Source organism: Danio aesculapii, chromosome 20 (assembly GCF_903798145.1).
Source record: "Danio aesculapii chromosome 20, fDanAes4.1, whole genome shotgun sequence".
Lineage (NCBI taxonomy): Eukaryota > Metazoa > Chordata > Actinopteri > Cypriniformes > Danionidae > Danio > Danio aesculapii.
Window position 1 is genome coordinate 32,107,362 of NC_079454.1, and position 26,520 is coordinate 32,133,881.

Consider the following 26,520-nt stretch of genomic DNA (forward strand, 5'->3'; position numbering starts at 1 on the left):
AACAGCCTCATCAACTTCATGTCTGATTATTTTCATCTCTCTCTCTTCCAACAGTATTTTGTCTTCGACTTCCACGTGCCTCCAGATGTCATGTTTGACAAGATTATAAAGATTTCAGTGAGTAGATAAAGCCACTTATACTCTTTTACATCTTCCAGCATATTATTGCACTTATTCCATCAAACCTTCATTGGAAACAGCTGATTAAGTTGTACTTCTTTTCTTGTTAAAATAAAGGTAATACATTCTAAAAACCTTCTGCGAAGCGGCACCCTGGTGGGCACCTTCAAGCTAGATGTGGGGACTGTTTACACACAACCTGGTCGGTAACCATGAAAAGAAGTGAGAGATGTACTGATTAAACAGGAAGCGAGCTTTTAATTGTTGAATGTGTCTTACAGAACATCAGTTTCATCACAAATGGGCGATGCTGTCAGACCCCGATGACATCACGACTGGCTGCAAAGGTTATGTTAAATGTGACATTGCAGTTGTGGGAAAAGGAGACAACATCAAGACTCCACACAAGGCCAGCGAAGCAGATGAGGATGACATAGAGGGGTAAGTGTGTTTCAGAATGTGTGTTGTGTTCTAATAATGTCATAATAAATTGTGCCATTAACAGAAAGCAAGCAAAATGTGGCTAAAATTACTGTAGCATGAATTTTGGATTGGTGGCAGATTTGGATGGCTTGTGCATGTTTGTTAATTAATTCATTCATTTGTACATTTGAGTGTATTTGAGATTATTAGATGTTCACAAACAGTAATTTGCATGATTATTTAATTTATTTGTTTGTTTATTCGTTCATTCATCCATGCTTACATTAATTAATTAATCAATCAATCAATCAATCAATCTGTCACGATCACCAGCGATCATACTCCCAAGATCGCTGGATCTCACACACATTCACCTGGACTACAACTTATGGACTACATATTCAGTCATGCCGCACACACACACACACCTGCTCCAAGTCTCCACTGATTAGACTCCCACAGCTGATGCTGCTTCTGGACTGATTACACACACTACTTTTGCAGCACACGCAGTCATTCACGTTGCCGAGTCTTGTTATTTGTAAAGTGACATTTCAACGCGGTTTCCTAGTCTTGGTTTCCTGCGTTTTGACCTTAGCCTAGTTTATCTTTTTGTCCCTGTCTGCCACCTGCCTCTTGACCTCTCGTCTGTTATAGTGACTAGGATTCTGGATTGCCTTTATACAATTGTTTGCACCTGTGTTGACCTTTGCTTGCCTGACTACCCAATAAACCTGCACGTGGATCCAAACCTCAGATGTCTCTGTCACTCCCCGTGTTACACAATCATTCATTCATTCATTCATTCATTCATTCATTCATTCATTCATTCATTCATTCATTCATTCATTCACTTACTCTTACATTTACTCATACATTAATTAATTCTTATACATTGATTTATACATTTATTAATTTATTTATTCATTCTTACAATTTTTATTCATTTTTACATTTAATTGCTTTTTATTCTAAAATGTATTTGTTTATTAATTCTTAAATTTATGTATTTATTCATTCATTCTTACAAAATTCATTCTTAAAAAAAAGAAACGTAGACTTGTCATAGCATTTATATACTGCAACTCTCTGATGATTAATTCATATACTGTATGCAGTCACCTATTTTTCATACATTTATCCCTTAAGTCATTCATTTTATTTATTATATATTTGAGTGTCATGTCGGTCTATTCTCTATTTATGATTTATTGCAGGAATCTTCTCTTGCCGGAGGGTGTTCCATCAGAGAGACAGTGGGCTCGGTTTTATGTTAAGATTTATAGAGCTGAGGGTCTGCCTAAAATGAACACCAGTATCATGGCCAACGTGAAGAAAGCTTTTATCGGGGAGAACAGGGACCTTGTGGACCCTTACGTCCTGGTGCAATTTGCTGGGCAGAAGGTAAGAAACAACTAAAGACACTTAATAAAAGGTCATTATTTATATTCATACATTTTTTTAATTAGACAGTGAGCAAACATCAATGTTTGTGTATGTTTGGTTTAAGTGAGACAAAACAGCAACATTTTTTGGCCTGAAGTGTGTTTTCAAAATCCAAAATACACATTTATTTGTTTATTCTTTAATTTATTTATTTATAATTAAAATGTTTCTAAATATGTGTTCTCAAGATGAGTATTTTCTTTTTAAACATCAGTTTACCAGCACTTTTATACTGTACACCAAAATCAAATTTTATTCATAACAATATTCTGTAGATGTTTGCAGAGGGATATGTTCATGTATAATTTGTCTAATTATACATCAAAAATGTCAGAAAAAAAGTCACAAAAATGAAACAAGTATTTTGAACTTGTCTTCATTCAGTGTTCATATTTAATTCAATAGAAAGTTTGTTATAAATCAAACTAATAATCAATACTGTGATCAATACTTGCTGAAAGATTTATTAAAGGTGCAGTAGGTGATCTGCCTAAATGCTAACCGGTTAGCATAATATATTTGAAACACAATCCCTCCCCTGCCGTCCATAGCCACGTCTCCTGAAATCAAAAATGCGCAGAGACCCACTACTTCATGTCATTCACCAGTAAGAAAACATTATAGTACTTTATAATACTATAATTTTGAACGAAAAACTGCATTATATCTAGCATGTTTTCAGTTGTGTAGCAAGCAAAACTTGTCTTAATGTGCAATATTTCATGTATGCGAGGATCGCTGGTCTCACTCTCTCATGGCTTTGTCCTAAAGCGACTACTGTGTGCTTGGTAGTTGGCCGGCGGGCTGCAGGAATTACACTTATTACTAAGCCATACGTACTATGTGCTATTTCAGACAAAATATTCAGAGTAGCATGGTAAACAATATAGGTAGCGCGTCACAGGCTGTCATTGTTCAAAAATGAACCAATGTGGATTTTTTTTTTCAGCTCAGTAAAACAGGCTAGGCAGAATAGTGCTATTTACCGATGTTTTGTTGTTAAATTAAATCAAAATCTACATTATCGATGCTGTAAAAGGTACCTTGTGAAACTGAATATACTCAGATCAATCTTTCGCCGGAAGATTTCAGTGGCTGAACAACACTTCTGTGCATATAACCCATTTAAAACAGCACAATCTACATCAGCTCTGCGTGACTAAAATAGTTTTAAAACATAACATTACCTGTCTAAAGAAATACTTCAATCATGCTGTCATCCTTTCTCCAGCATACAAAAGTAACTCCAATATTCATTTAGGATTTTAAAGAGTTTTGATTGAACATTTGTTTTAACCACTGTGACCAGGGCCGTGCACAGGGGGGTGATCCATCATCCACTGATTCCACTGACCCAGAGATTTTCAACCAGCACAACAAAACATGTTTCTGAGGACAATCACCTACTGCACCTTTAAATATAAGGTTTTGGTCTCCTGACCTTCACCAGACTCCAATACAAAACACTTTATCCATCAATGAAAAAGAAGAAAATAGAAAATAAAATATATGTTATAAATAATTATAAATTATTTGTTTAGTATGTTTAACATAATTTTTTATCAACTCTAATAAAAAAAAAAAAAAAACTGAATTCTAAAAAAAAATTAAATAAACATCCTAAATAAAAATTGACATGGTGTTTTTCTCCTATGCACCTATTGTTTCTTCAGGTGTGCTGAGTTTGAATCGATTAAAAACTTGGTATGCAAATAAATTGCAGGTCCTAATTTAATCAACCAACCAGTGACGCTTGGTGATATCTGGCAGTTTAGCCTATTCACCTGCAGTTTCTTACCTTAATTCTAAATGTTTCTCATGTCGCTCACAGGGCAAAACATCTGTTCAGAAGAGCAGCTACGAGCCCATCTGGAACGAGCAGGTTATCTTCACGGAGATGTTCCCACCTTTGTGTAGGCGACTGAAAGTTCAGATCCGTGATTCAGACAAGGTGAACGATGTTGCCATAGGAACCCACTTCATTGATCTACGCAAGGTTTCCAATGATGGAGACAAAGGTGCCTACGACCTGTCCCAGTGAAACACTAACACTGTAATGAATGTGCAAGATGTACTTCCATAAACAGTGATTTATGTTTACAGCTCTACTCCATCTCTCTCTCCAGGGTTCTTGCCTACTATGGGTCCAGCTTGGGTGAATATGTACGGTTCCACCCGTAACTACACCCTGATGGATGAGCATCAGGACCTGAATGAGGGGTTGGGGGAAGGGGTGTCCTTCAGGGCTCGTCTGCTCGTCAGTGTTGCGGTGGAGATTCTGGACACCACCTCTGCTGAGATCATGAGCTCCACTGAGGTACACATGGAGCCGGTGTCCAACATCTCAGAGGTGAGAGTCTACTTATACAGTACATATTAACATATGCTGTACACATGCATGCTTATAGAATGAACAAATAATACAAATACAGTATGCATGATGCCACCATTTTCAAAATATGACATTGAAATAAAACATATGAAATTAAAATAAAACTTCATTTTGTGTAAAAACAGTTAAACACAAAACTGTTCTGTTTATATTTTACCAGTGGTGTAAATACTCAAATTACTGTAATTGAGTAGTTTTTCTCAGGAATTGAAATTTACTAAGTAGTTTTAAAAATGTGTACTTTTACTTTCAATTGTGTACATTTTTAGTGTAATATTGGTACTTTTACTCAACTACTTTCCTTCAACCTGCAACCTTTTTTTCTTGTCTATGAAGATTAAAAAAAATCAGTCCTGTGATTCCTGTCCAATCAAATCGCACATAGAAGGTAAAGCCATATATTGAACTACCTCAAGACATGGGCAATTTGTAATTACAATTGCAGCAAACTATTTGGAAGCATTAGAAGTGTCCAAGAAAATGTCCAAAATCTTTACATGCATTGACCCAGAGACTGTTTAGTTGCATGTCACTGATGAGAAGATGACAGATGTTTAGAGTATGATGACTGTAATGGCCTTAAACACCCAGCAGGCACAAGACGTCAACATGATGTCAGATTGACATTGTACCCCAAAGTCGTGAGGATGTTGCATTTTGTTTGGAAATAAAAATCGTGTTGACGTCAGAACTCATTGCCAGCCCGACGTCATTGTCCAACGTCCAACCTAAAATCAACCAAATATCAACGTCTAATGATGTTACAACTTGACGTTGTATGGACATTACCACTTTGATGTCTATTAGATGTTGGATTTTGTTTGCCATACTTGACGAATAAATGTCAGTATTTGACGTCAATATGACGTTGGTTTAAGATGTTGACTCGATGTTGGATTTTGGTCACTTTCTAACACAAATTAAAATCAAACATATATTAAAGTCATTTGACATCATAAAAAATGTCCTTAGATGCTGGCTGGACATAGAATTTTGGTCACCCAGTATCACACCCTAAATCTATCCTAATATTAACGTCTTATGATGTTGTGTGCCTGCTGGGCAATAACTAAATGCACTATAGAATGTTACGTTTACACACATCCACAAATTACATGTAAATGCATCAGCTTTTTACAGCGTAATACTCACTACTAATTACTCTTGAGTACCTTTGAAAGGGCTACTTTTTACTCATACTTTCAGTAATATTTACAACAGATAATTTTACTCTACTTGCACTACATTTTTAGGCAAGTAATGGTACTTTTACCAAAGTATGATTTTTCAGTACTCCCTCCACTACTGTATTTTACATACATACATTTCATACAAAATCTAAAGTTGCATGAGTATATTTTTGGCAGTTGTAAAAAATACACACGTTATTAAATATATTGTCTTTTTTGTGTCAAAGTCATTAGAATATTATTTAAAGATCATGTCATATGAAGATATTTTGTAAAATTCCTACGGTTTTTAGCCATAAGATTCCAGATTCTCAAAAGGTCTCAGTTAAATATTGTCATATCCTAACAAAAAATACATCAATGGAAAGCTTATTAAAAATGGACATTGAGGTTTTGAGGTCCAGTGTCACATATTTTCAGAAAAAATTATCATAAAATTGACTATAAGTTGCACCACAGTCAAATTTTTATTGTTGAGAGAAAAATTATGTGGTCATATTATCAATAATGCACTGTAATTATTCTAAAGCAGGCTTCAAATATCCTATTTACTCAATTTCTTATTAATTTTTTTTTGTTGGCTCACACTGTACTGCAGCTTTAAACTGTGTCAGGATGTATAAAGAAAAACTTGAAATGAGTGAAATCTGCATGGTGAGCATTTTCACTCATAGGAACACTTCATTGAAAATAATTATATTACTGCATTCCAGTTGGAATATTTTTATATTATGTTTAAAAACAGAATCCAATTTAGGTAATCTGTAATGTCCGGAACCCCTTTTACCATTTCCGAAGGCAAACAGATCAGTCCTGATTCTCTGAAAAAGCAACTTCCCACTGGGAAATTACAAGGCCAAGCTCTTTGTCCTCAGACAAGAAGTCATTGCATATGTGGGTGTCCAGCCGTCTGTGATTTTGTGCTGCCTCTGGGAGCAAATATTGATTGTCAAATGAATTTTACTGAAGGGCAAGATTAGTTATCACACTTGATGTGCAGGCAAACACATGATGCTCATAGTCCCAAATGGCTTTCATGGCATGCCTAACCTGCCACTTTAAAAGCGTTTGCATTGATCCAAGGTATGTGAGGAATAGAGATATAAAAAAGTGCAGGCCAAAGATATGTCAAAGGTGTGATCATTGATATGAAACAGAAGAGCTGGAGACTAGCACACAAAATCAGATGTTTTCTTAGTGATAAGAAGAGAAAGGGTTGAGCAGACTTCTTAAAGGGATAGTTCCCTATAAATAAATGTTTTGTCTTTTTTAATTACTTTTTCAAATCATCTTCTTTCCTCTGTAGAACATAAAAGGATACATTTTGAATACTGTACATTTTCTGTGCAATTACAACAAACAAGGATTAGAGCTTTTAGACTTCAAAAGGAAAGCAGCATAAAGCATCTTGAAATGATCATAAAAGTGGTTTGTGCCCATCTGTTGTATTATAACTTTTCTGAAGTCATGTAATAGCTTTGTGAGATTCATTTACATTTCCATCTTTTCCATGCAGTGCAACGAAGTGTGCATCAATCTTCAGATTTCCAAAACAGTTGCTTGAACTATTTGTTGTGACACTGGTCTTGCAAGCCAACTGATTATCATTTCCAAACAAAGTCCCACTTGACTGTATGTTGCACCATCAAAAAATTTCATTATTGAAAAAGAGAAAATAAATAAATACATTCATAAATGCTCCAATACATGTGGAGCACATTAACAATATTTCTGCAATATTTCAACTGTAAAAAAATGTCATTGTAAACTGGCTATTGAAATACTAACACAGAAGTAATTATTATTAGTTATTATTTTTAGTTTCAGTCTTTATTTACATTTATTATCATTTGTTTTAAATTCAACTTTGATATTGTATGAATATAGGAATGAGTTAACAGTGAGCACATTTGATATTTAAAATAGAAAAATGATAATCCAGAAATATGAACAAACAATTCATTCAAATGTTTAGTTGTTATAAAAATAGTATCCTATAAAACCCTATATCTACTCAAAAAAATTGAGTTAACAGATTACAAGCAATACTATTAATTAATTGAATTCAATTCAACAAATATGGATTGAGTAACAATTAATTAAATTGGTTTATTTAAAATAAGTGTCATTTAAAATGAGTAACTGCAAACAGAACTTAAAAAATGTGAAACTTTTAAACTAAATTATTGATTTAATTGAACAGAAAAATCAACACAATGGTAATGAAAACTATGCAGTGTTTTTATTTAGATTTAACACTAAATTTATGGAGCTCTGTTCATCTACTCAATAAAATTGAGGTAACAGATTACAAGCAGGGGCTGCATGGTGGCGCAGTGGGTAGCATGTTCGCCTCACAACAAGATTGTCCAAACACATGAGCTACAGGTGCATTGGGTAGGCTAAATTGTCGGTAGTGTTTGTGTGTGGGTGGGTGTGTATGGATGTTTTCTGGTGATGGGTTGCAGCTGGAAGGGCATCTGCTGCGTAAAACATAAGTTGGTGATAAGTTGGCGGTTCATTCAGCTGTGGCAACCCCGAATTGGTGGAGGGACTAGGCCAAAAAGAAAATGAATGAATGAATGAAATTACCAGCAATATTATTAATTAAATTCAGTATGGATTGAGTAAAAATTTATTAAATTAGTTCAGATTAGTTAAATTAGTGGAACCTTTTCAGCAGTGTGGAGCCACAAAACAGATTACCAACAATCTCATGATAGACAATACTTCATATAATACACAATAAATAGTGTGTAAGCAATTAAACTAAAACTAGTTTAAACTGAACTGCTGGTGTAAAAGTGAAGATTTCTTCTCTTCAATAATATTTTTGATATTAAAAATTGAACAAAATGGCAAAGTACAGTACAGTAACTATTAGAAAAAGTTACTTTTTTCTGAATTTCATTTCTCATTTTCTGCTAAGGACAGCAGAATAAAGGGAGAGTTTTATATGATCAAAGATCTTCGCTTCAGTTGAGTGAAAACCCCTGCTGGGCTAAAACATGAAGCTGAGTTTCCATCATCTCCAGTCAATTATAATTTCAGACTGAACTCATATGCCCACTGTTGGGAAAACCCAATTCATGTCTGAGAACAAATATGTGAGAGATCTCGATGTAGTGAAATAAAAAACAGTATCTGTTCCACTCCACAGCCAATTATTAAACTATTTTTGTAACTTTGAACAAATCAATGCATGGTTTGGATATCATTCTAACCTTAAAATATCTTATTTTAGACATTGCTGCCTGCCAGTGTTGCCAGTAGACACATGCATATCCTATAAAACCTTTTTTATGAAACATGGAAACACAACTAAACTACTATTAAAGGGCCATGAAACCCCCCTCTTTCGGTTGAAGTCTACCTCAGAATTTTTTCTTAAAATGCTTCATGATGGACGTGGAGCGCTGAGAGCAGAAGGATGAGTGGCCGTGGCCGGCAGAGCAGGGGAAAAAGAGAGGAGCGAACAACTGTCAGTTGGCTCACAAAATGAGACACAAAATGTGAGGAAACCCATGATTTTATAGTTTACAAAGTTAAAATGCAAAGAAATATAAAGTAAATTAATGCCCTGCTACATATACAATAGGTTATTCATAATTTCGTATACACATGAGGACAATTTGTTATATTATTATAAAGACAATCATGTAAACATTACAAATGAGGGGGACTTCTTTCTGAATCCCCAGGTCTGAATGCAGACACAGTGGATAGCAGTGCATCAGGTTTCGTTCCCTGTCTATTCCAACCATTAGCCCTGCCGGTAATCTGGGGGATTTTAAACATAGGTGAACACAGCAGCACGGATATAGGCGATGTGTCTGAATGATAACAAACTAAACTGATAAAAGACAAAGTTCGACATTATTCAATTCTCGTACAGCTCACCAGACAAAAATGCTAGCTGCAAACCAACAGCTTCGCTGTGTCGACCCTGACAGCATCAGGGGGAAAAACATGCAACAAATCTTTTGAATCATGGAAATAAACACATACGACCCTTCATGAACGGCTAAATACTGCTTGCTGTGCGCAGATGCTGTCTCACCCAGTCATCGGGTCTCACAGCTTCGCAGGTCTACCTTGCCTTCAGAAAGCGCATGTATTCATGAATAATTAAGAAGCAGAGTCTTCTCATAGGATAAAAAAAACTCTGCTACGCGCAATCACTCCACTAGCAGATTCGCAATACGTCACCGATTTTGATCCCCCCCAAAAATTATTTTAAACCCAGGAGATGAAATTAGCTGACAAAAGCTCAAAATTATCCAGTTTTCTCCACAATTAAAGCTGACAGGTGCTATTGTTGTCTTAATTGATGCTTAACACACACACACACGCACGCACGCACACACACACACACACACACACACACACACACACACACACACACACACACACAAAAGTACTCAAGGGTGTCTTGAACCTTTAAGAGGATTAACCTTACTTGTTTTGTTTTATTTGGGTTGGACATTTAAAGTATCACTTAATAACTATACTTACAATATTATTGTTATGACTATTTGTTCTTGGTATGTGTTTAGTTGTGGAGGCGATAGACAATTGGGATGGGATGAAAAAGCTGTATTTTGAACTTTGTATGTATCAGATCTTGTATCTGTAAATAGAAATAAAATCATATATTTTTTCTCTTTCAGAGTGCCACAGGAAAGATGGAAGAATTTTTCCTTTTCGGGTCATTCTTGGAGGCCACAATGATAGACAGAAAAATAGGAGATAAACCCATCAGCTTTGAAGTCACTATCGGTGAGCAGAAGTCATCTGAAGTCTCTTTTCAGTACTTTCACTTTTCAGTATGCTGACAAAAATAGTCAAGCAATACTGTAGTGATCTCAAAACATCAAAAATGAAACGTATGCTGCACCACATGTACACCATTTTCCACTTAGGTAACTATGGTAACCAGATTGATGGCGTGAGCAAGCCTGCATCAGCGAAGAAGAAGAAGGAGGGTGGAGGAGAGAGTGAAGAAGAGGAGTCTGAGCTTATCCACAACTCCAGCGATGAAGAGGCAGAGGATGATGGAGATCTGACCTCTGTACCGTCCACACCTCCTATGAAGCCCGTTATCACCGACAGGTCAGAGGGAAACGAGAATGTCTAAGAAACACTTCAAGGCATCTTCAAATTGTAACACATGGTTATAAAATGACTGTACGATGTTAGATGTACGAATCCAAAAATTACTGTACAGAAGTGTAACTGCTTATTTTATATTGGTACCAGCTGCTGCCAAGTTCTATGTCTAGTATCTAAACTACCTTATTTGCATCATTTGCAGAAATTACTTCCACTTGCCTTACTTTGAAAAGAAACCCTGCATTTACATCAAGAGCTGGTGGCAGGACCAGCGGAGACGCCTCTACAACTCCAATATAATGGACAAGATAGCTGATAAACTGGTCAGGCTCCTGCTAAAATTGCTATGTTCCTGTTAACCGGTCATTCTGCTCCTTCTAAGCAGTTTTTTTCCAAGTTATTTTTGCTCAATTGGACATTAGCTACATTAGCACAGACACCTTTCGTTTAGAATTATTCTGACATAATATTTAAACAGCAGCTATTTACATACAGCACAAATAGCAGTACATACTGTTTACACTAGGTGTAAACCTAGCAATTGCTGTTGCTTTTTACAGTATATGTATAACCAGGGGCGCCGCTAAGGGGGGGGTTAGGAAGATTCTAAGGGCCCATACATTTAGGGGGCCCTCAGAGACATTATCAAGGGACCATGCCAATTCCCATCCCCCCCCCCCCCCCCCCCCCCCCCCATTCAATTTCAGCCGCAAAATTGTTATAAAATTAAAAACTGCTGAAGTCAATATTATTAGCCCCTTAAGATTGTTTTTTTTTTGATTGGCTACAGAACAAACCACTGTTGTCCACTGGCTTGCCTAATTAACTTAACTTGCCTAATTAACCTAATTAAGTCTTTAAATTGCATATTTAATACTAATATCATGAAAATATGTAGTAAAATAGGAGGTACTATCATCATGGAAATGACAAAAGAAATTAGTTATTAGAAGTTAGTTATTAATACTATTATGTTGAACAATTGGTTTAAAAAGTCTCTCTGTAATATTTATAAATGTAAACATAAATGAATAAAAACCTAAATTATATTCATTCATTTTCTTTTTGGCTTAGTCCTTTTATTAATCAGGAGTTGCCACAGCAGAATGAACCGCCAACTTATCCAGCATATGTTTTACCCTTCCAGCTGCAACCCATCACTGGGAAACATCCATACACACTCATACACTACAGACAATTTAGCTTACCCAATTCACATGTAGCACATGTTTTTGGACTTGTGGGGGAAACCGGACCACCCGGAGGAAACCCATGCGAACACAGGGAGAACATGCAAACTCCACACAGAAATGCCAATTGACCCAGCCGAGGCTCGAACCAGTGACCTTCTTGCTGTGAGACGATCGTGCTACCCACTGTGCCACCGTGACAATTATTTTAGGGCAATGTGAATTTTTAAGCAGAGAGGACTAACAATCTAATTACAAACATAATTTTAGCGTTCATGTGAACACAGCTAATGTGTATGTCTGTCTTTGTAAACAGGAGGAAGGTCTGAATGATGTTCAAGAGATCATAAAAACAGAGAAGGCATATCCAGAACGAAGACTTAGAGGTGTATTAGAAGAACTTAGCACAAGTTGCAGGTGAAAAAAACACAAAGAGCTAATGTGCACATCAGTAATCAGTCAATCACAATTACAATCAGTAATGTCTTGACTTGTTTTTATTTATTCTCCACAATTAAAGCCGGTTTGTTACACTTGCAAACAAGGATCAGAATCTTTCTGGAAGAACCAAGCTGGACAGAGAAAGGCTGAAGTCCTGTATGAGAGAAATGGTACTCCCACACAACCTATTTAGTCTCTGCTTACACACTGAAAACTGCTGATGGGAATGTAATTTGCGTGGTTATATTGTTCACAGGAGAGTATGGGTCAGCAGGCTAAGACCATCCGCACACAAGTGAAGAGAAACACAGTTCGAGACAAACTCAAGCTGGTGTTGAATTTCCTTCAGAGGCTTCGATTCTTAGCAGATGAGGTAAAAGAAATCACCTTATCACTCCGTAGTGAACATGATCAGAATCTCAAACTCTGTTTCTTGTTGATTTTCCCCTTAGCCCCAGCACAGCATCCCTGATGTGTTCATATGGATGATTAGCAACAACAAACGCATCGCATACGCCCGCATACCCTCCAAAGACATCCTCTACTCAATTGTTGATGAAGAGATGGGCAAAGACTGTGGAAAAGTTAAAGCTGTTTTTCTGAGGGTAACTCCTGCTTTCTATTCCATCTTTATAAATAAATGTTGATTCGAAGTAATTAAAGGAACACTTCATTGTTTTTGGAATAATTTACAAGTCCTTTGGAGTTAAACATTTGAGTTTTACCATTTTTTAAACTATTCAGCTGATCTTCGGGTCTGGTGGGAGCACTTTTAGCTTAGCTTAGCATAGATCATTGAATCGGATTAGATCATTAGCATCTTGTTCAGAAATGTAAGAGTTTTGGTAATGGTGCTATTTACCTCTTAAGGCCCAAGGTGTTTTTTTTACATGCATTTTTTATTTCTCTTTGCTATTTGAGATTATTGGAACCTAATTAGATCAAAACCTAAGTGTCAATCTGTGACAATGTACTTTTAGAAAAAAATTACATCCTTATATGTAGACTTGTGGTCCGAATTGACATCAAATCACTTTTTCCTGAATGTTTTTAAATGCATATACAACATATAATTTTTTTGAACATGTTTTGACTATCAAAGAGTAAAAACAATTTTTTTCCCATTTTGGACAGTTAAAAATAGTGTTTGGGACATTTCATATGCTGCAAAACAGTTGCAGGATGACACTGTATGTCTGTAACAAAATATAAAACATTCAAAGTATTTTAAATAGCCACTTAAGAGCTAAAAATGTGCTGTCCACGTATGTGGCCACTAAGCCTTAGGAGGTTAAAGCCAAACTATTCTGTATTTATGATGTGCACTAAGTCAAAAAGTTGCTATAGGTCGATATAGCTAGGAACTATTCTCTTGTTATTGTGTAATAAGCTAAGCTAATAGTGCTCCTGCCAAACCCAGAGATCAGCTAAATGGATTCATGATTAAACTCAACTGTGAAAATGGATAAAGTCAACTGTTTAAACCTATGGGACATGTAAAATAAGCTAAAAAAGAGGAATGTTGCTTTAAATGAGACTGGATGTTTCTGATATTCTGCTTGTGTGTTTGTGTTTGTTATAGCTGCCTGGAAAGAAAGGTTTTGGGCCTGCTGGCTGGACAGTTCAGGCTAAATTAGAGATGTATTTGTGGCTGGGCCTGAATAAACAGAGGAAAGACTTCCTGATTGGCCTCCCTAGTGGCTTTGAAGAAAACAAGGCAGTAAAGGGAATTGGCATACAAGCTGTCCCTCCCATCAGCCTAGTTTATAACAGTAAGATTATATGCCTTGTATATACTCTAATGGTTTCTTTGCTGTTAATGGAGTTTGCATGCATGAAGCTGACTCTTTGTGTTTTGTTCTGCAGTGAAGCAGGTGTTTCAACTGAGAGCCCACATGTATCAGGCTCGTAGTCTGTTCGCTGCGGACACTAGTGGCCTGTCTGATCCATTTGCAAGAGTTTTCTTCTCCACCCACAGCCAGGTCACAGAGGTGAGTGTGTGTCAGAGTCTGAAGTTTGATTATGAGCTTGTATTTTATAATAAAGTGTTTTAAAATCGAAATCCTGTAATTCATTTTTCATCCCTCGTTCCGTTCCAACCAATAAGCCCTTCGTTTGTCTTTAGAACACAATTTTAGATATTTTAGATTAAATCTGAGAGCTTCCTCCCTCATTCTCAATAGACAACAATGCCCTTTTTAATATCTATGGAAGATCAGGGAGCTCTCTGAATTCATCCAAAATATCTTATGTTCCAAACATGAACGAAGGTCTCAGGGATTGAAACAACATGAGGATGAGTAATAATTGACAGAATTTTCATTTTTGGGTGAACTGTCCCTTTATTAAAGTCTGTATAGGTACTTTACAGATTGTTATTGGCTGTTGCAAGGCTTTACACCATGTAGTTATATAAACTTTGTTATAGGAACAAGCCAAACTAGAATTTTCCCATAGGCCATTAACTGGTTGGTTGCACTGTAACTAATAACTGTGAAGTTCATGTGTGTGGGCCAACATTAAATAAAAGTTATGTTTTTGTGTGTGTTTCATGATACTGGAGATGGAACAAAGAGGTATAAGTTTAAAAAGTGCAACAATTAGGATAAAATTACCCATGCCAATTTATAGTTCTGCATATAGGTGCTGAGAAAAGAATACAATGCCTCAGAAAGCAACAGCAAATAATGCTAACATTAGATTTCTGTATTTATATGTCTTGAAACACTTTAAAACAATGTGACAGTGTTTTGATTTATCTCTGTAAGTTCCTATTATGCCAAAAGTGGGTACTTCCGCCTGTAGTTCTAGGAACTATAAAAATGTTCCTCAGATGAGAGTTCTGTTTGTCTGGCTGACTGTTAATTTAAGTGCACTTTAACTTCTTAAAACCTTCAGTTTGAAAACAGTGCTAATATACATTTTGTATATTTAAGTCTCTGCATATTATGTTTTATATTAGTTCATTTTCTTTATATATTAATAGTATATACACGTAAATAATAATATAGAAAAATAGATGTCAATGATATGTAATGATATATTATTGTTAAATATTACTCAGCTGATTTATAATGTGGTAGCTAAGTAGTGTTACCTTTATTTGAGACTGCAATTGTTGTTAATTTTATTTCATTGTTTATTTATGCATTGTACACATATATATCTATTTAATTAAATTGCCATGATTAAACCATTCATATATAAAAAGCTATTACATGTATATGTACAGTAAATTTAGTAACATTTTAATAGTTTAAACTGAAAAAAATATATATATAATAAATATATATATATAGATACTTTTGTTGTTAAAAATTCCCCTCCTTTTATAAATCATCCACATTTCTGCTGAATATTTCTGCTGTAACAACATTTCTGCTGTATATTTCAGGTCCTCAGTGAGACTCTCTGTCCAACATGGGATCAGCTGCTCGTGTTTGATAATGTTGAACTTTACGGTGAGGCTGGTGAACTCCGTGATGACCCTCCAATCATTGTCATTGAGCTGTATGATCAAGACACTGTGGTAAGTTAGTTTCAAAAAGTCTACAGATAAAAACAGAATATCCAGAATTGAATGCTAGTTCAGGGCTTTGTTGACATAATTCTCCCCATGCGTCACGATAAGAGTGTGAAATTGTGCTCTATTGTCCTGACTTGATGTTTCTTCCTGTTTAAAATCTTCTGGTCCTGCCCTTTTGTTGGACGGCATTTTGGCTAAGTAGAGTGTGAACGCTTATTTCAACACTGCTGTCAATTTCTGTTTGCATAGATAGCTGAATTCAACAAGGCATGCAAAAACTGGGATAGCTTGAAACTATCAAAAAGATCCTTCTTCTCGCTATTTGATAAAAACACAATTTCCTGTTGCAATTAACCTCTTGCATTCCTTGTGTTGTGAAAGTCTAGAGGGCTAGCTAGTGGATGTTTTTTTTAATAGCTGTAGTTTTGTAGTATTTGTAGTCTGTAGTAATGATTGCTGTGGTTTATTTAACTGAGAACTGAGGGTCATGGTTCCCATGGTCAAATATAATATTAATGATCCTCTATTTATAATATTTAGAGAGTAATTGAGCAAAACTGTTTTGGTTTGACATTTAATCAAATCATTAAGAAATGACAACCAAAGATTGATTTTCAGATCTTAAAGCCGCAGCAATACAGTAGCCATGATGTGAAAGTGATTTTTCAAGGAATGTGGCCACACTGACCCCTGGTGTTTGATTATGATATCGCAACTGCTGTGTTTTCGTGTGGCATCCAGGGGAAAGCTGAGTTTATTGGGCGAACATTTGCAAAACCACTTACTAAGATGGTTGATGAACACTACGGCCCACCGCGGTTTCCTCCCCAGCTCGAGTATTATCAGATCTACAGAGGAAACTGTGCTGCGGGAGATCTGTTGGCTGCTTTTGAACTACTGCAGGTATACAGCGATTGATCAACATGTCCAAACTCCAATCTCCACTGATCTCTCTGTCAGTGCTTGGCCTAAATTTTCTTAAAATTTGCTTCAATAGCACAGTTGTGAATCACTCTTTCACTTTTCCTTCCATGTGTCCTTGATTCTTGGTCTTTTTTGTCATTTCCCATCTCTTTTATGTCCTGTCACATTTGTCTGCTGTACTCTTTCGTGGCACCTTTGACAGATTCCCTATGATGATGAGGAGATCAGAAGAGCTCTTATTGCTGTCCATGACTTTGCTGTGCCTCAGATCAAGGTGCAATAAATAAAATAGCATTTCCTTTCTTTAATTGTGATCTTTGTTTTTCATTCATCTGTCAGTGACTCCATCCTCTTTGCTATTGCTGTGCTTTGGCGATTTTTCATGTTTTACGAGGTTTAATCAAAATTGAGGAGTTAATCAGCATTACTAGTCTTTCATTACTTCAATCTTTATCAGCTACGAGTGTTCATATTTAATATCTGTTTATAAACAGATTGGTCCAGCAGGACGGTCAGCACTTCCTCCAATCGATGGACCGACCGATTCTGACCGTGGGCCCATTCTGCCTGTTCCACTGGGTATTCGACCAGTTCTCAGCAGATACCGCATAGAGGTGAAAACATGCCCCAGCCATAATAAGATTATTAAAGTGCTCCTGTGCTTTTATGTGTGAATGTAGCTGTTTGAATGTAAAAGGTCTGCAAAGTGCAAGTTAAATTGAGTTATTGGGCTATATTTTCACCATCTAGGACAGAACAAACACTGTGCGCCCTGGTGCATGGTCTAACAGGGTTGTGCTTATTCTCTTAATGAGTTATGGGTGTGTTTTGAGTATAACGTGCATTAAACCAATCAGAGTCTTTTCTCCCATTCCCTTTAAGAGTCAGTTGCGTTGCGCCATGGTGCGTTTGCTATTTACATGGCGACTTTGTAAGTGGAAAAAACTGAACGCTTCATTGGTGAGAAAACAGTTAAACAGAACATCTGCAGCGAGGATAAAGAATGAGCCTACTCCACTCAGCCTCTTTACTTTCTCTTTACTTTACATTTACTCTTTACTTTACTCCTTTACTTTCATGGATAAGGAAACAGTGTTGTATGCACTCCACTGAAGACATCCATTAGCCTACATATTTAATTTTGCTTCTTAAGTGCAAAGATTTGTTTCAAAACTATTACTATATTCATTCTAATTTACAGCAAACTAATAAATGAAGAATAATAATGAAATGTGGAGTTATATCCAAACACACGTCCTATTCTTATGCCCCATATGGAATGCATACGTCTCCAAAACCCGACAGGTGGACAAATCTAAACTTGTTTTTTATTAAAACAAATATAAATATTGATAGCACTGATAGCATTATACAAATCCAAGTTGTCATGATTAAACTGAAAATAAGCCCCCTGACATGAAGAAGACATGGAGGAAGTGGTTTTTATATTTATGTAGAAAATAATAATTTTTGTAATATTTTAATATTTTAATATTTAATATTTTTTGTAATTTTTTGTAATATTTTACATTTTTTTCAAATGTAAAGATATTTGTGAATTGTTGTATGTCCTGTGTGTATTAAGCAAAGTGTAAGCGTTTTGGACCTGCATAGTCACATAACTAATGTGCTTTGCACTGGAATTTAGACCAGCTTTCAGTTGTTCAATGCCGCGGTCTATGTCAGTTCCTTAAAATAGCAACGTGCCAACAATGTGCCTTAACACACCTCCTTTTAGACCAGCACACCCATGAGTCCACAAAGTGGCACAAATGGATTTGCTATTTAAACAACGTGGTGGAAAACGTGAAAACACAACAAATTGTGCCAAACACGTCTTGTATGTCAGAAAAAAGAAAAATAACCGACTCTGGACTGCCTGAATTATGTTGCCAGTAATTCAATTTTACTTCATGGACACATCACAGCAAGAAGGTCACTTGTTCGGGTCAGTTGGCATTTCTGAGTGGAGTTTGCATGTTCTCCCCGTGTTGGCGTGGGTTTCCTCTGGGTGCTCCGGTGTCCCCTACAAGTCCAAAAACATGTGGTCTAGGTCAATTGGGTAAGCTAAATTGTCCGTAGTTTACGTGTGTGAATGAGTGTGAATAGATGTTTCCCAGTGATGGGTTGCAGCTGGAAGGGCATCCACTGCGTAAAACAAATGCTGGATAAGTTGGCGGTTCATTCTGCTCTGGCGACCACAAATTAATAAAGGAACTGTGCCGAAAAGAAAATGAATGAATGAATTAATGAAAATACTATAGAAATAAATTATTTTTTTCTTAACATTTTTTTAAAATATCTTCTTTTATGATCACGCAAAGTAAGAAACTCAAACATATTTGGATGATGCCAGATTAGATTTTTTTGTTGTTCTTATAGTATTAAAGTTGTAGCTCATTTTATTTTTTGCTTCAGTATGATGAATATTATTTTTCATGTTTTTTTTTATTTCTCACCCAGGTCCTGTTCTGGGGTCTGAGGGACCTTAAAAGGGTCAACCTGGCTCAGGTAGACCGGCCGCGTGTGGACATTGAGTGTGCAGGAAAAGGAGTTCAGTCAGCTCTCATTCAAAACTACAAGAAGAATCCAAACTTCAGCACATTAGTGAAGTGGTTTGAAGTGGTGAGGGAAATTGTACAGTTGATGAAAATGTAAAAATATCACCATTACATTTTTAAAACAAATATTAACTCAAGTACTTTTGTCATGCAGGATCTGCCAGAAAATGAGCTCCTCCATCCACCGCTCAATATTCGGGTGGTGGACTGCAGGGCATTCGGACGCTACACGTTGGTCGGGTCTCATGCTGTGACCACCCTTCGCAAGTTCATCTACAGCTCCCCAGACAAGACTGCTAACAACTGGGCTCACACAGGTACATGTCTTATGCCTACCATAAATCTGTATATAAATAATTCATATTCTATTTCAAACTTTTCTAGTTTTCCATGGTGTTAGTAACATCCAATTTTCCAGTGATGATACTAAACCATTTTTTACACCATATATTAAATGAACATGAACATGAAAATGAACATAAACAAAATACAGGTGCACTGTCCACAGTTACTATCAGTTCTCTAGATTTTCCATTAATTAATATTTGTTTTGAAAACAATTTTTTTTATAAGTGTTAATTTGTGTTTTGTTCCATAAGCTACTGATTGAATGTCATATATAATAAATGATATATATATATATATATATATATATATATATATATATATATATATATATATATATATATATATATATATATATATATATATATATATATATATATATATATATAATTATATTTATATTTTATTGCATTGCTGTAATGCTGTTTAAAGTCCAGCTTTGTTTAGGTGGGAGTGTCGAGTGGCCAAAAAGGGAAGGGTTTGCTTGAAAAGGGGAGTTTCAGTACGTACACACGAGGATTTTCACATTGGCAACACAAACATAGATGCAGGGGAGATGGACAGTGACTACTTTTACATGGACATCAGTAATCAAATATTTTGCCTTAATCTGAATAAGAAAATAATATGATTAGGTGTTTCTATGAGTTGCTTTTTGAATGTTACTTTTATGATCCCGTTTTACATGTTATGGCACATAGATTGATTAACGTCATCGCGTCACCTCGCTATTCACTTTTCCTCCAGAGTTCCTTGTAATTTCCGGTGTTTCATTTTTAATTTGTAGACTTTAACTACAATTTGGCACTTTCATTTAGGGATGTGTTATGTATGCCTCCCATGACAAACGAGATATTGAATGCGAGGAACTGCTGGAAGAGTGTTGTTTTAATGGAATTTGATACCACACGCTGTATGGGAGAAAAAAAACCCTCTGTATTTCTCGGTAGATGCAGAGAAAAGCTTCAAACAGCCGTGTGTGTATAGACTATCCTGTCATAAAATGCGGCAAAAATCACGATGGTGACCGTTTGATTAAGGTGGTTACATGTTTATATTCTGAGCATACCTGCCAACATTTGTCTCTGAAAATCCTGAAGACCAGAGGAGGATGTGTCTCTGTGTCCAGTACCGTTCAGAAACTTTACCAGAAAGTGGGGGGGAGTGGCCTGGAGAAATGATGGGAGATGGGTCTAAAATACAGGAGACTCCCGGGAAAAAACAGGAGTGTTGGCAGGTATGATTCAGAGAGCAGCATTTACAGCGGATCTTTCAGTCCATATTATTGTAGTGACATTAACGTACTGTAAACTTAGTAACTAAATCATTTTTACTAAGGTATGTCTTTAAAAACTAAAAGAGTACTACTAACAATACTAACTAACTTTGCAATCTGAAAAACCTAAACAAAGAACATTGATCCAACACTTACCAAATCCGTACAGACAGAACAATCAACACGAACTGGAACTGCATCTTTTTTTTTAAAGGGGAGGAGCGGCAATTCTAAATTTGTTTTAATTAAGGTTGGCAACACAATGTGGCGTCTCTCTGCTGTCTGAACACAGTAATTGGTAAAAACAGTCTTCGAAGCTATATGCATATTAATAAAGCTGCATCTCATTTACAATAAAGCACGCTGATTGGTTCAAACCAAGTCTTTCTCATGAATTAATAAAGCTCAAATACGTCACGTTGTACTGGCCAGTACAGACAGCCAGTCTCCACGCTGGAATTTACACGAGGATCTAATCACTGTGACGTATTTGCTCAAAATAAAGCAAAAACAACCAATTTTCACTGTTTTGGTGAAATATATATGTCCTAATAGTGTTTGTGGGACACATATATGACTGTCAACATCTCAAAAAATGTGATTTGGTGTTTCGTGACCCTTTTAAGAGCATAAATGACTTTACAAAACTATAAAATCTTACCAACCCTAAACATTTAAATAATAGTGTATAAGACAACTTGCTATTTCTTTTTCCAGCTTTTTTGACTTTCCAACCCTTTTCTCTCTTCTTTCTTTCTTTCTTTGATCTCTTCATGGTTTTATCCTCTATGTCCTGGTGCTGGTCTCGGGTCATTGGTTGATGAATCTTATGACCCTGCCCACACCAGCTAGACTGGCCAATGGCTACCTGGCTCTCACCAATGGGACATCCTATTCCCGCCCCCAATCCCGTCCTGTTTCTCATCCCTCAGGTGATATTGTTGTCAATATGACCCCTGAACCTAACATTAAGAAGATGGACACGGTTGTCAAGATTGAAGCCGTGAGTAGTGGAACCATGCTGTCATGTGTTACAAAATGACTGTGTTTTATTCACGTTTTGTTTGTTTTACTGCTTTAATGGATAAACCACCCAAGAATGAAAATAGACTTACCATGTAGTCAAGTTGATCCAAAGCTGCGTGAGTTTCTTTCGTCTAACAAAAAAGAAGATATTTTAAAGAATGTTGGTTTCAATTGATTTCCAATGTTGGAAAGAACACTACAAAAATTAACATGCAGCTTTAAATGTCTAGTTTTCACACTTCTTTAATATAATCTTTCTTTGCATTATTATTATTATTTTTTAATCATATAGTTTTGGAACTTTAAATGAATAAATGGTAAGTAAATTAAAATTTTTGGGTGAAACATTCCTATAAGCTTAGTGTCCTATTTTAACAACAGCCATCATGCGATGTGTTTGCTAGTGAGCTATTATTGTGGATGTTGTTTGTACTGTATTTGATGTATGTTTTGTGTGACCTGTGCTTGTAGACCACCGATGCTGTTGTTAAAGTTGACTTGGTAAGTCTTTGTTTGGTTTAGACAGATTTAGACAGACAAATGTTTACATAAATCTGAATTACAAATTAGATTTAAAATAATATAAGCATCACAACTACCTTTGTGTTAACAGAATGAGGATGAGAAGGAGAAAGAGAAAAAGAAGAAGAAGAAAAAGAAGGGAGAAGAAGTGGAGGAAGAGGAGCCGGATGAGAGCATGCTGGACTGGTGGTCCAAATACTTTGCCTCAATAGAGACTATGATGGAGGTGGGAGAAACTGCCTTTCAGTTCAACTTCCTTCAAGATTATTTACATTTTTGCTTTATGTATATAAAAAAAAAAAAAAAAAAAAGCTGTGCGATATTCTGCCAGTAACAGCACTCGTCCAGTCTCTTAACCCTTCACCCTTGTGTATTACTCCGCCCACACACGGCAACATGCAGAGGACACTCTACAGTTTGACAAATATTCCTATTGTTGGGCAACATAATGTACTTTTGAGGCTTTTTTAAGTCGAGAATGTAGTTGTTTAAATTGCAACTATGCAGTTTATTTACAAGGTTAGTGCCTATTTTTAAATATTTATAATTTCTGAGTGACAGCGCATCGGCGGCCGTTAGCCTGTCTTTGACCAAAGATGGTTGACGATGTTCATTCACAAGATGGTGACAAAGACCGCATAATAAGCCCTAAGAGAAAAATAGTGTAATTTCAAACTACAGCTGATCAAATTATTAATAATCAGGTAAATGACTTTCTAAGTTGATCTCTCTCTTTTGTATGTTGTAGCGCTGTATTTATACCATAGTAATATTGTAATCTCCCGATTGCAACAGAGAAATACTGGGAGATATCTCTGTAGACTGATGGCATTTCATGCTGTTCAGCCTTATAATCTTAAAATGTCCTCAAAATCACCAGTTTTGTCTTCACTTTAGACAGTACGCTAGAGAATCATTCAAACACTAGCTCTAAAGTGACGTTGATGAAGTAGCAGCGGTCTCTGCAGTTCTGACGTCAGCTGCAGATGTGAAGGAATGGCGGAAGAAAGTAGTTCCTCTTACAAAAGGGTTTTGAGACTCTCCGTGTTTGATTTTCTTTTTTATACACATGATTATGCCGTTGAACTGTTGTATAAACGCAATATCACACAAGTAGCAGTGCGATGTGGCTGTATATCGTCACTGGTAGGACACAAATGGCCCGTTTCCACTGAGTGGTACGGTACGGTATGGTTCGATTCGGTTTCATACCATACCACTTTTTCGGTGTTCGCGCAGCTGAACGCTATTGGTTGACAGAGATACGTCAACCGCTTACGCAACAAGCCAGAATGAAAACAAAGGACCCGCCATGTTTAAAATACACAGCTGAGAGATTACAGCATAATTATATATACATATATTAATGAGCCATGGTCAACCCAGGCTCAAACAAACCTTGTCGTCGGCTTGATGAACAGCCACAAAGCCAAAAAGAAGAGCAGATTTACCCTGTGCCCCTTAGTTTTTTATGAGCCAGTCTGAAGCACGAGCGGTTTCGCTTTCTACACATATATATATATATATATATATATATATATATATATATATATATATATATATATATATATATATATATATATATATATATATATATATATATATATATATATATATAGTGGCTTTAAAATGAGTTTTAAAAATTCAATTATAATTTTAATTTATTAAAGGTTATAAAATCTACTTCAGCCAGTGCTGTAAACTATATCCACCTTTTTTACACTCCATGATGATTTGCACAAATTATGGAAGTAATTTCTGTAAAACTATAAATAATTAGTAAGTGTTTTAAAGAATGAGTCCAGTGAAGTAATATTCTTCTCACTTTTTAATGATGAAATATTAAAAGAAGACAGTAAATCTGTGATCCTACTCTTTTTGTCCCATCAAAATGTAATTTTAAATTTCCTGGAAAATGAAAAAATAGGATATAATTCTGCAGAATATGAGTACATGTACCATCCCATTCATAATGTATAATGTGTCATACTGTAAATTTACATCACAGTATACTATCTGTGCAGAATCTGAGAGCTCAGGAGGCGGCTCAGGCAGAGGCGGAGGAAAGAGAAGATTTGGAGATTGCCGCAGAGAGTGCAGGTAAACACAGAATTTAGCATGGACCGAAGCATAGATACATGTTAAGATGAGCATCATCCTATGAGCTCCTAGAGCTTATCCTGCACTGTTGTAGTCACTGTTGACATTAAACAATTAGTACATATCTCCTTTTCACGCCATGAGAAACATGTTTTGATATTATTTAATATTTCCCACTTGTACATTTGTGATTTAAGAGTGTTAATATAGTAAGTTATAGCCATTATTAATATAAGCCATCTGTTATTTTAGGTCTTTAACTCTCATGGCTTGAAACATCACTGTTCATTATAAACATCCATTCAGACTGTCATTGTGCTGTACGGTAGATGTGCTCACGTTTTTCATATCCATCCATACCTACCCATTCACTCCTAACCTCAGAGATCAAAGCTGATGACTTTCCTATGAAAGGCACCAAGCCTAAAGAGAAGAGCAAAGACAAGAAGAGCACCAAGGACAAAAAGAAGACCAACGATGGGACAGAAAAACGACCTCCAAAACCAAAAGTTGATGAACTCATGGTCAGAGCTTCTTCTTGAAAATATTAGTCTTTCATTCTTGCTTTTAAAAACACATTCATTTGAAATGTACTCACACTACTGTTTGTCATAAGAAAGATTTATGTGTTAATGTACAGGGTGGGCTATTTATATGGATACACCTTAATAAACTTTTTGGGAATTTCACAAGAAAAACAATGGTGTGCTTGATTTTAAACGTAACGTTATTCTTTCATGAGTTATTTACAAACCCCCTCACATATACTAATGTGCCACAAACAGGACGTTAATATCACCAACCATTCCCATTTTATTAAGGTGTATCCATATACAGTAAATGGCCCACCCTATATTTATTTACTAAGAAAGAAACAAGATTATTTGTTCTCTCTGAATAATCATGTTACATTAAGGACTTAAGTAATGGCTAAAAATATTTAGATTTAACATCACAGGAATAAATTAAAGCTTAAAATATATTAAAATAGGAAACATTTAATATTTTTTGAGTGTTTTCACGATCAATAAATGCAATATTGATGAGACTTTTTCAAATCTTCCACACTCCAAACTTTGTAACAGAAGTATACAAGAGAAAAGAACTATAATTTGTAGAAATCCAAGCTTAAGCTCTTTATCTCAGGTGTACAATAAAGAGCTGGAGAGTGAGTTCGGTAGCTTTGAGGACTGGCTTCACACCTTCAACCTGTACAGAGGAAAGGCTGGAGATGATGATGACCACAATGTGGTTGATGAGGACAGAATTGTGGGCAGATTCAAGGTATGAATGAGTAAAACACAATACGCTGTATACATTCAAAATGTAAAATGTCATTTTGATATTTTTATCTGTCATCTTATGAACCAGGGCTCCCTCTGTATGTATAAACTACCACTGTCTGAGGAGATCACCAGAGAGGCAGGATTTGACCCGAACATGGGCATGTTCCAGAGTATTCCTCACAATGACCCTATCAACGTTCTTGTCAGGATTTATATAATTCGAGTGAGTGCATTCTACTCCAAAGATTTAAGTTAACTTCATTTGTATGCATACATTAACATATGTACACAGTCAATATGTATATGTGATGATAGCAGGTACTAAAACAGTACAATATACATGCTTACCGTATAAGTGATGTTCAGAGCACTATATGCATATCCTAGTGTATGTATAATTCCAGTGTATACTTTGGGGTTAAATTGTATGTTATATGCACTGTACATTATCAGCTAAAGAAACATAATCTCTACTCAGGCCACAGACCTGCATCCTGCAGATATAAATGGAAAAGCTGATCCTTATATAGTCATTAAATTGGGAAAGTCAGACATTCGAGACAAGGAGAACTACATATCCAAGCAGCTGAATCCTGTCTTTGGAAAGTGAGTAGTAATCCACTCAAACTAGTGAAGTGGA

The 26,520-nt window shown here is 36.0% G+C and overlaps 1 protein-coding gene across 12 annotated transcripts in view; it reads left to right on the forward strand.

Annotated features, from left to right (window-relative positions):
* The window catches only part of otofa (otoferlin a), a 130,262-nt gene that overhangs the window by 85,420 nt on the left and 18,322 nt on the right, over nt 1-26,520 (forward strand). For 4 of the 12 annotated variants that reach the window (XM_056481186.1, XM_056481187.1, XM_056481188.1 and 1 more), the window contains exons 10-38: nt 55-117; nt 238-322; nt 402-561; nt 1,761-1,947; nt 3,821-4,007; nt 4,116-4,339; nt 10,242-10,350; nt 10,494-10,683; nt 10,886-11,006; nt 12,190-12,290; nt 12,394-12,484; nt 12,571-12,687; nt 12,767-12,919; nt 13,897-14,086; nt 14,181-14,305; nt 15,709-15,843; nt 16,582-16,743; nt 16,967-17,038; nt 17,259-17,378; nt 19,228-19,389; nt 19,480-19,642; nt 21,795-21,949; nt 22,444-22,473; nt 22,586-22,720; nt 24,519-24,594; nt 24,979-25,118; nt 25,741-25,878; nt 25,966-26,103; nt 26,359-26,486. In XM_056481186.1, coding sequence (XP_056337161.1) covers nt 55-117; nt 238-322; nt 402-561; nt 1,761-1,947; nt 3,821-4,007; nt 4,116-4,339; nt 10,242-10,350; nt 10,494-10,683; nt 10,886-11,006; nt 12,190-12,290; nt 12,394-12,484; nt 12,571-12,687; nt 12,767-12,919; nt 13,897-14,086; nt 14,181-14,305; nt 15,709-15,843; nt 16,582-16,743; nt 16,967-17,038; nt 17,259-17,378; nt 19,228-19,389; nt 19,480-19,642; nt 21,795-21,949; nt 22,444-22,473; nt 22,586-22,720; nt 24,519-24,594; nt 24,979-25,118; nt 25,741-25,878; nt 25,966-26,103; nt 26,359-26,486 — 3,857 coding nt within the window. The remainder of the gene's footprint in view (nt 1-54; nt 118-237; nt 323-401; nt 562-1,760; nt 1,948-3,820; nt 4,008-4,115; nt 4,340-10,241; nt 10,351-10,493; nt 10,684-10,885; nt 11,007-12,189; nt 12,291-12,393; nt 12,485-12,570; nt 12,688-12,766; nt 12,920-13,896; nt 14,087-14,180; nt 14,306-15,708; nt 15,844-16,581; nt 16,744-16,966; nt 17,039-17,258; nt 17,379-19,227; nt 19,390-19,479; nt 19,643-21,794; nt 21,950-22,443; nt 22,474-22,585; nt 22,721-24,518; nt 24,595-24,978; nt 25,119-25,740; nt 25,879-25,965; nt 26,104-26,358; nt 26,487-26,520) is intronic. The other 8 variants (XM_056481192.1, XM_056481197.1, XM_056481196.1 and 5 more) reach the window with 5 other exon arrangements.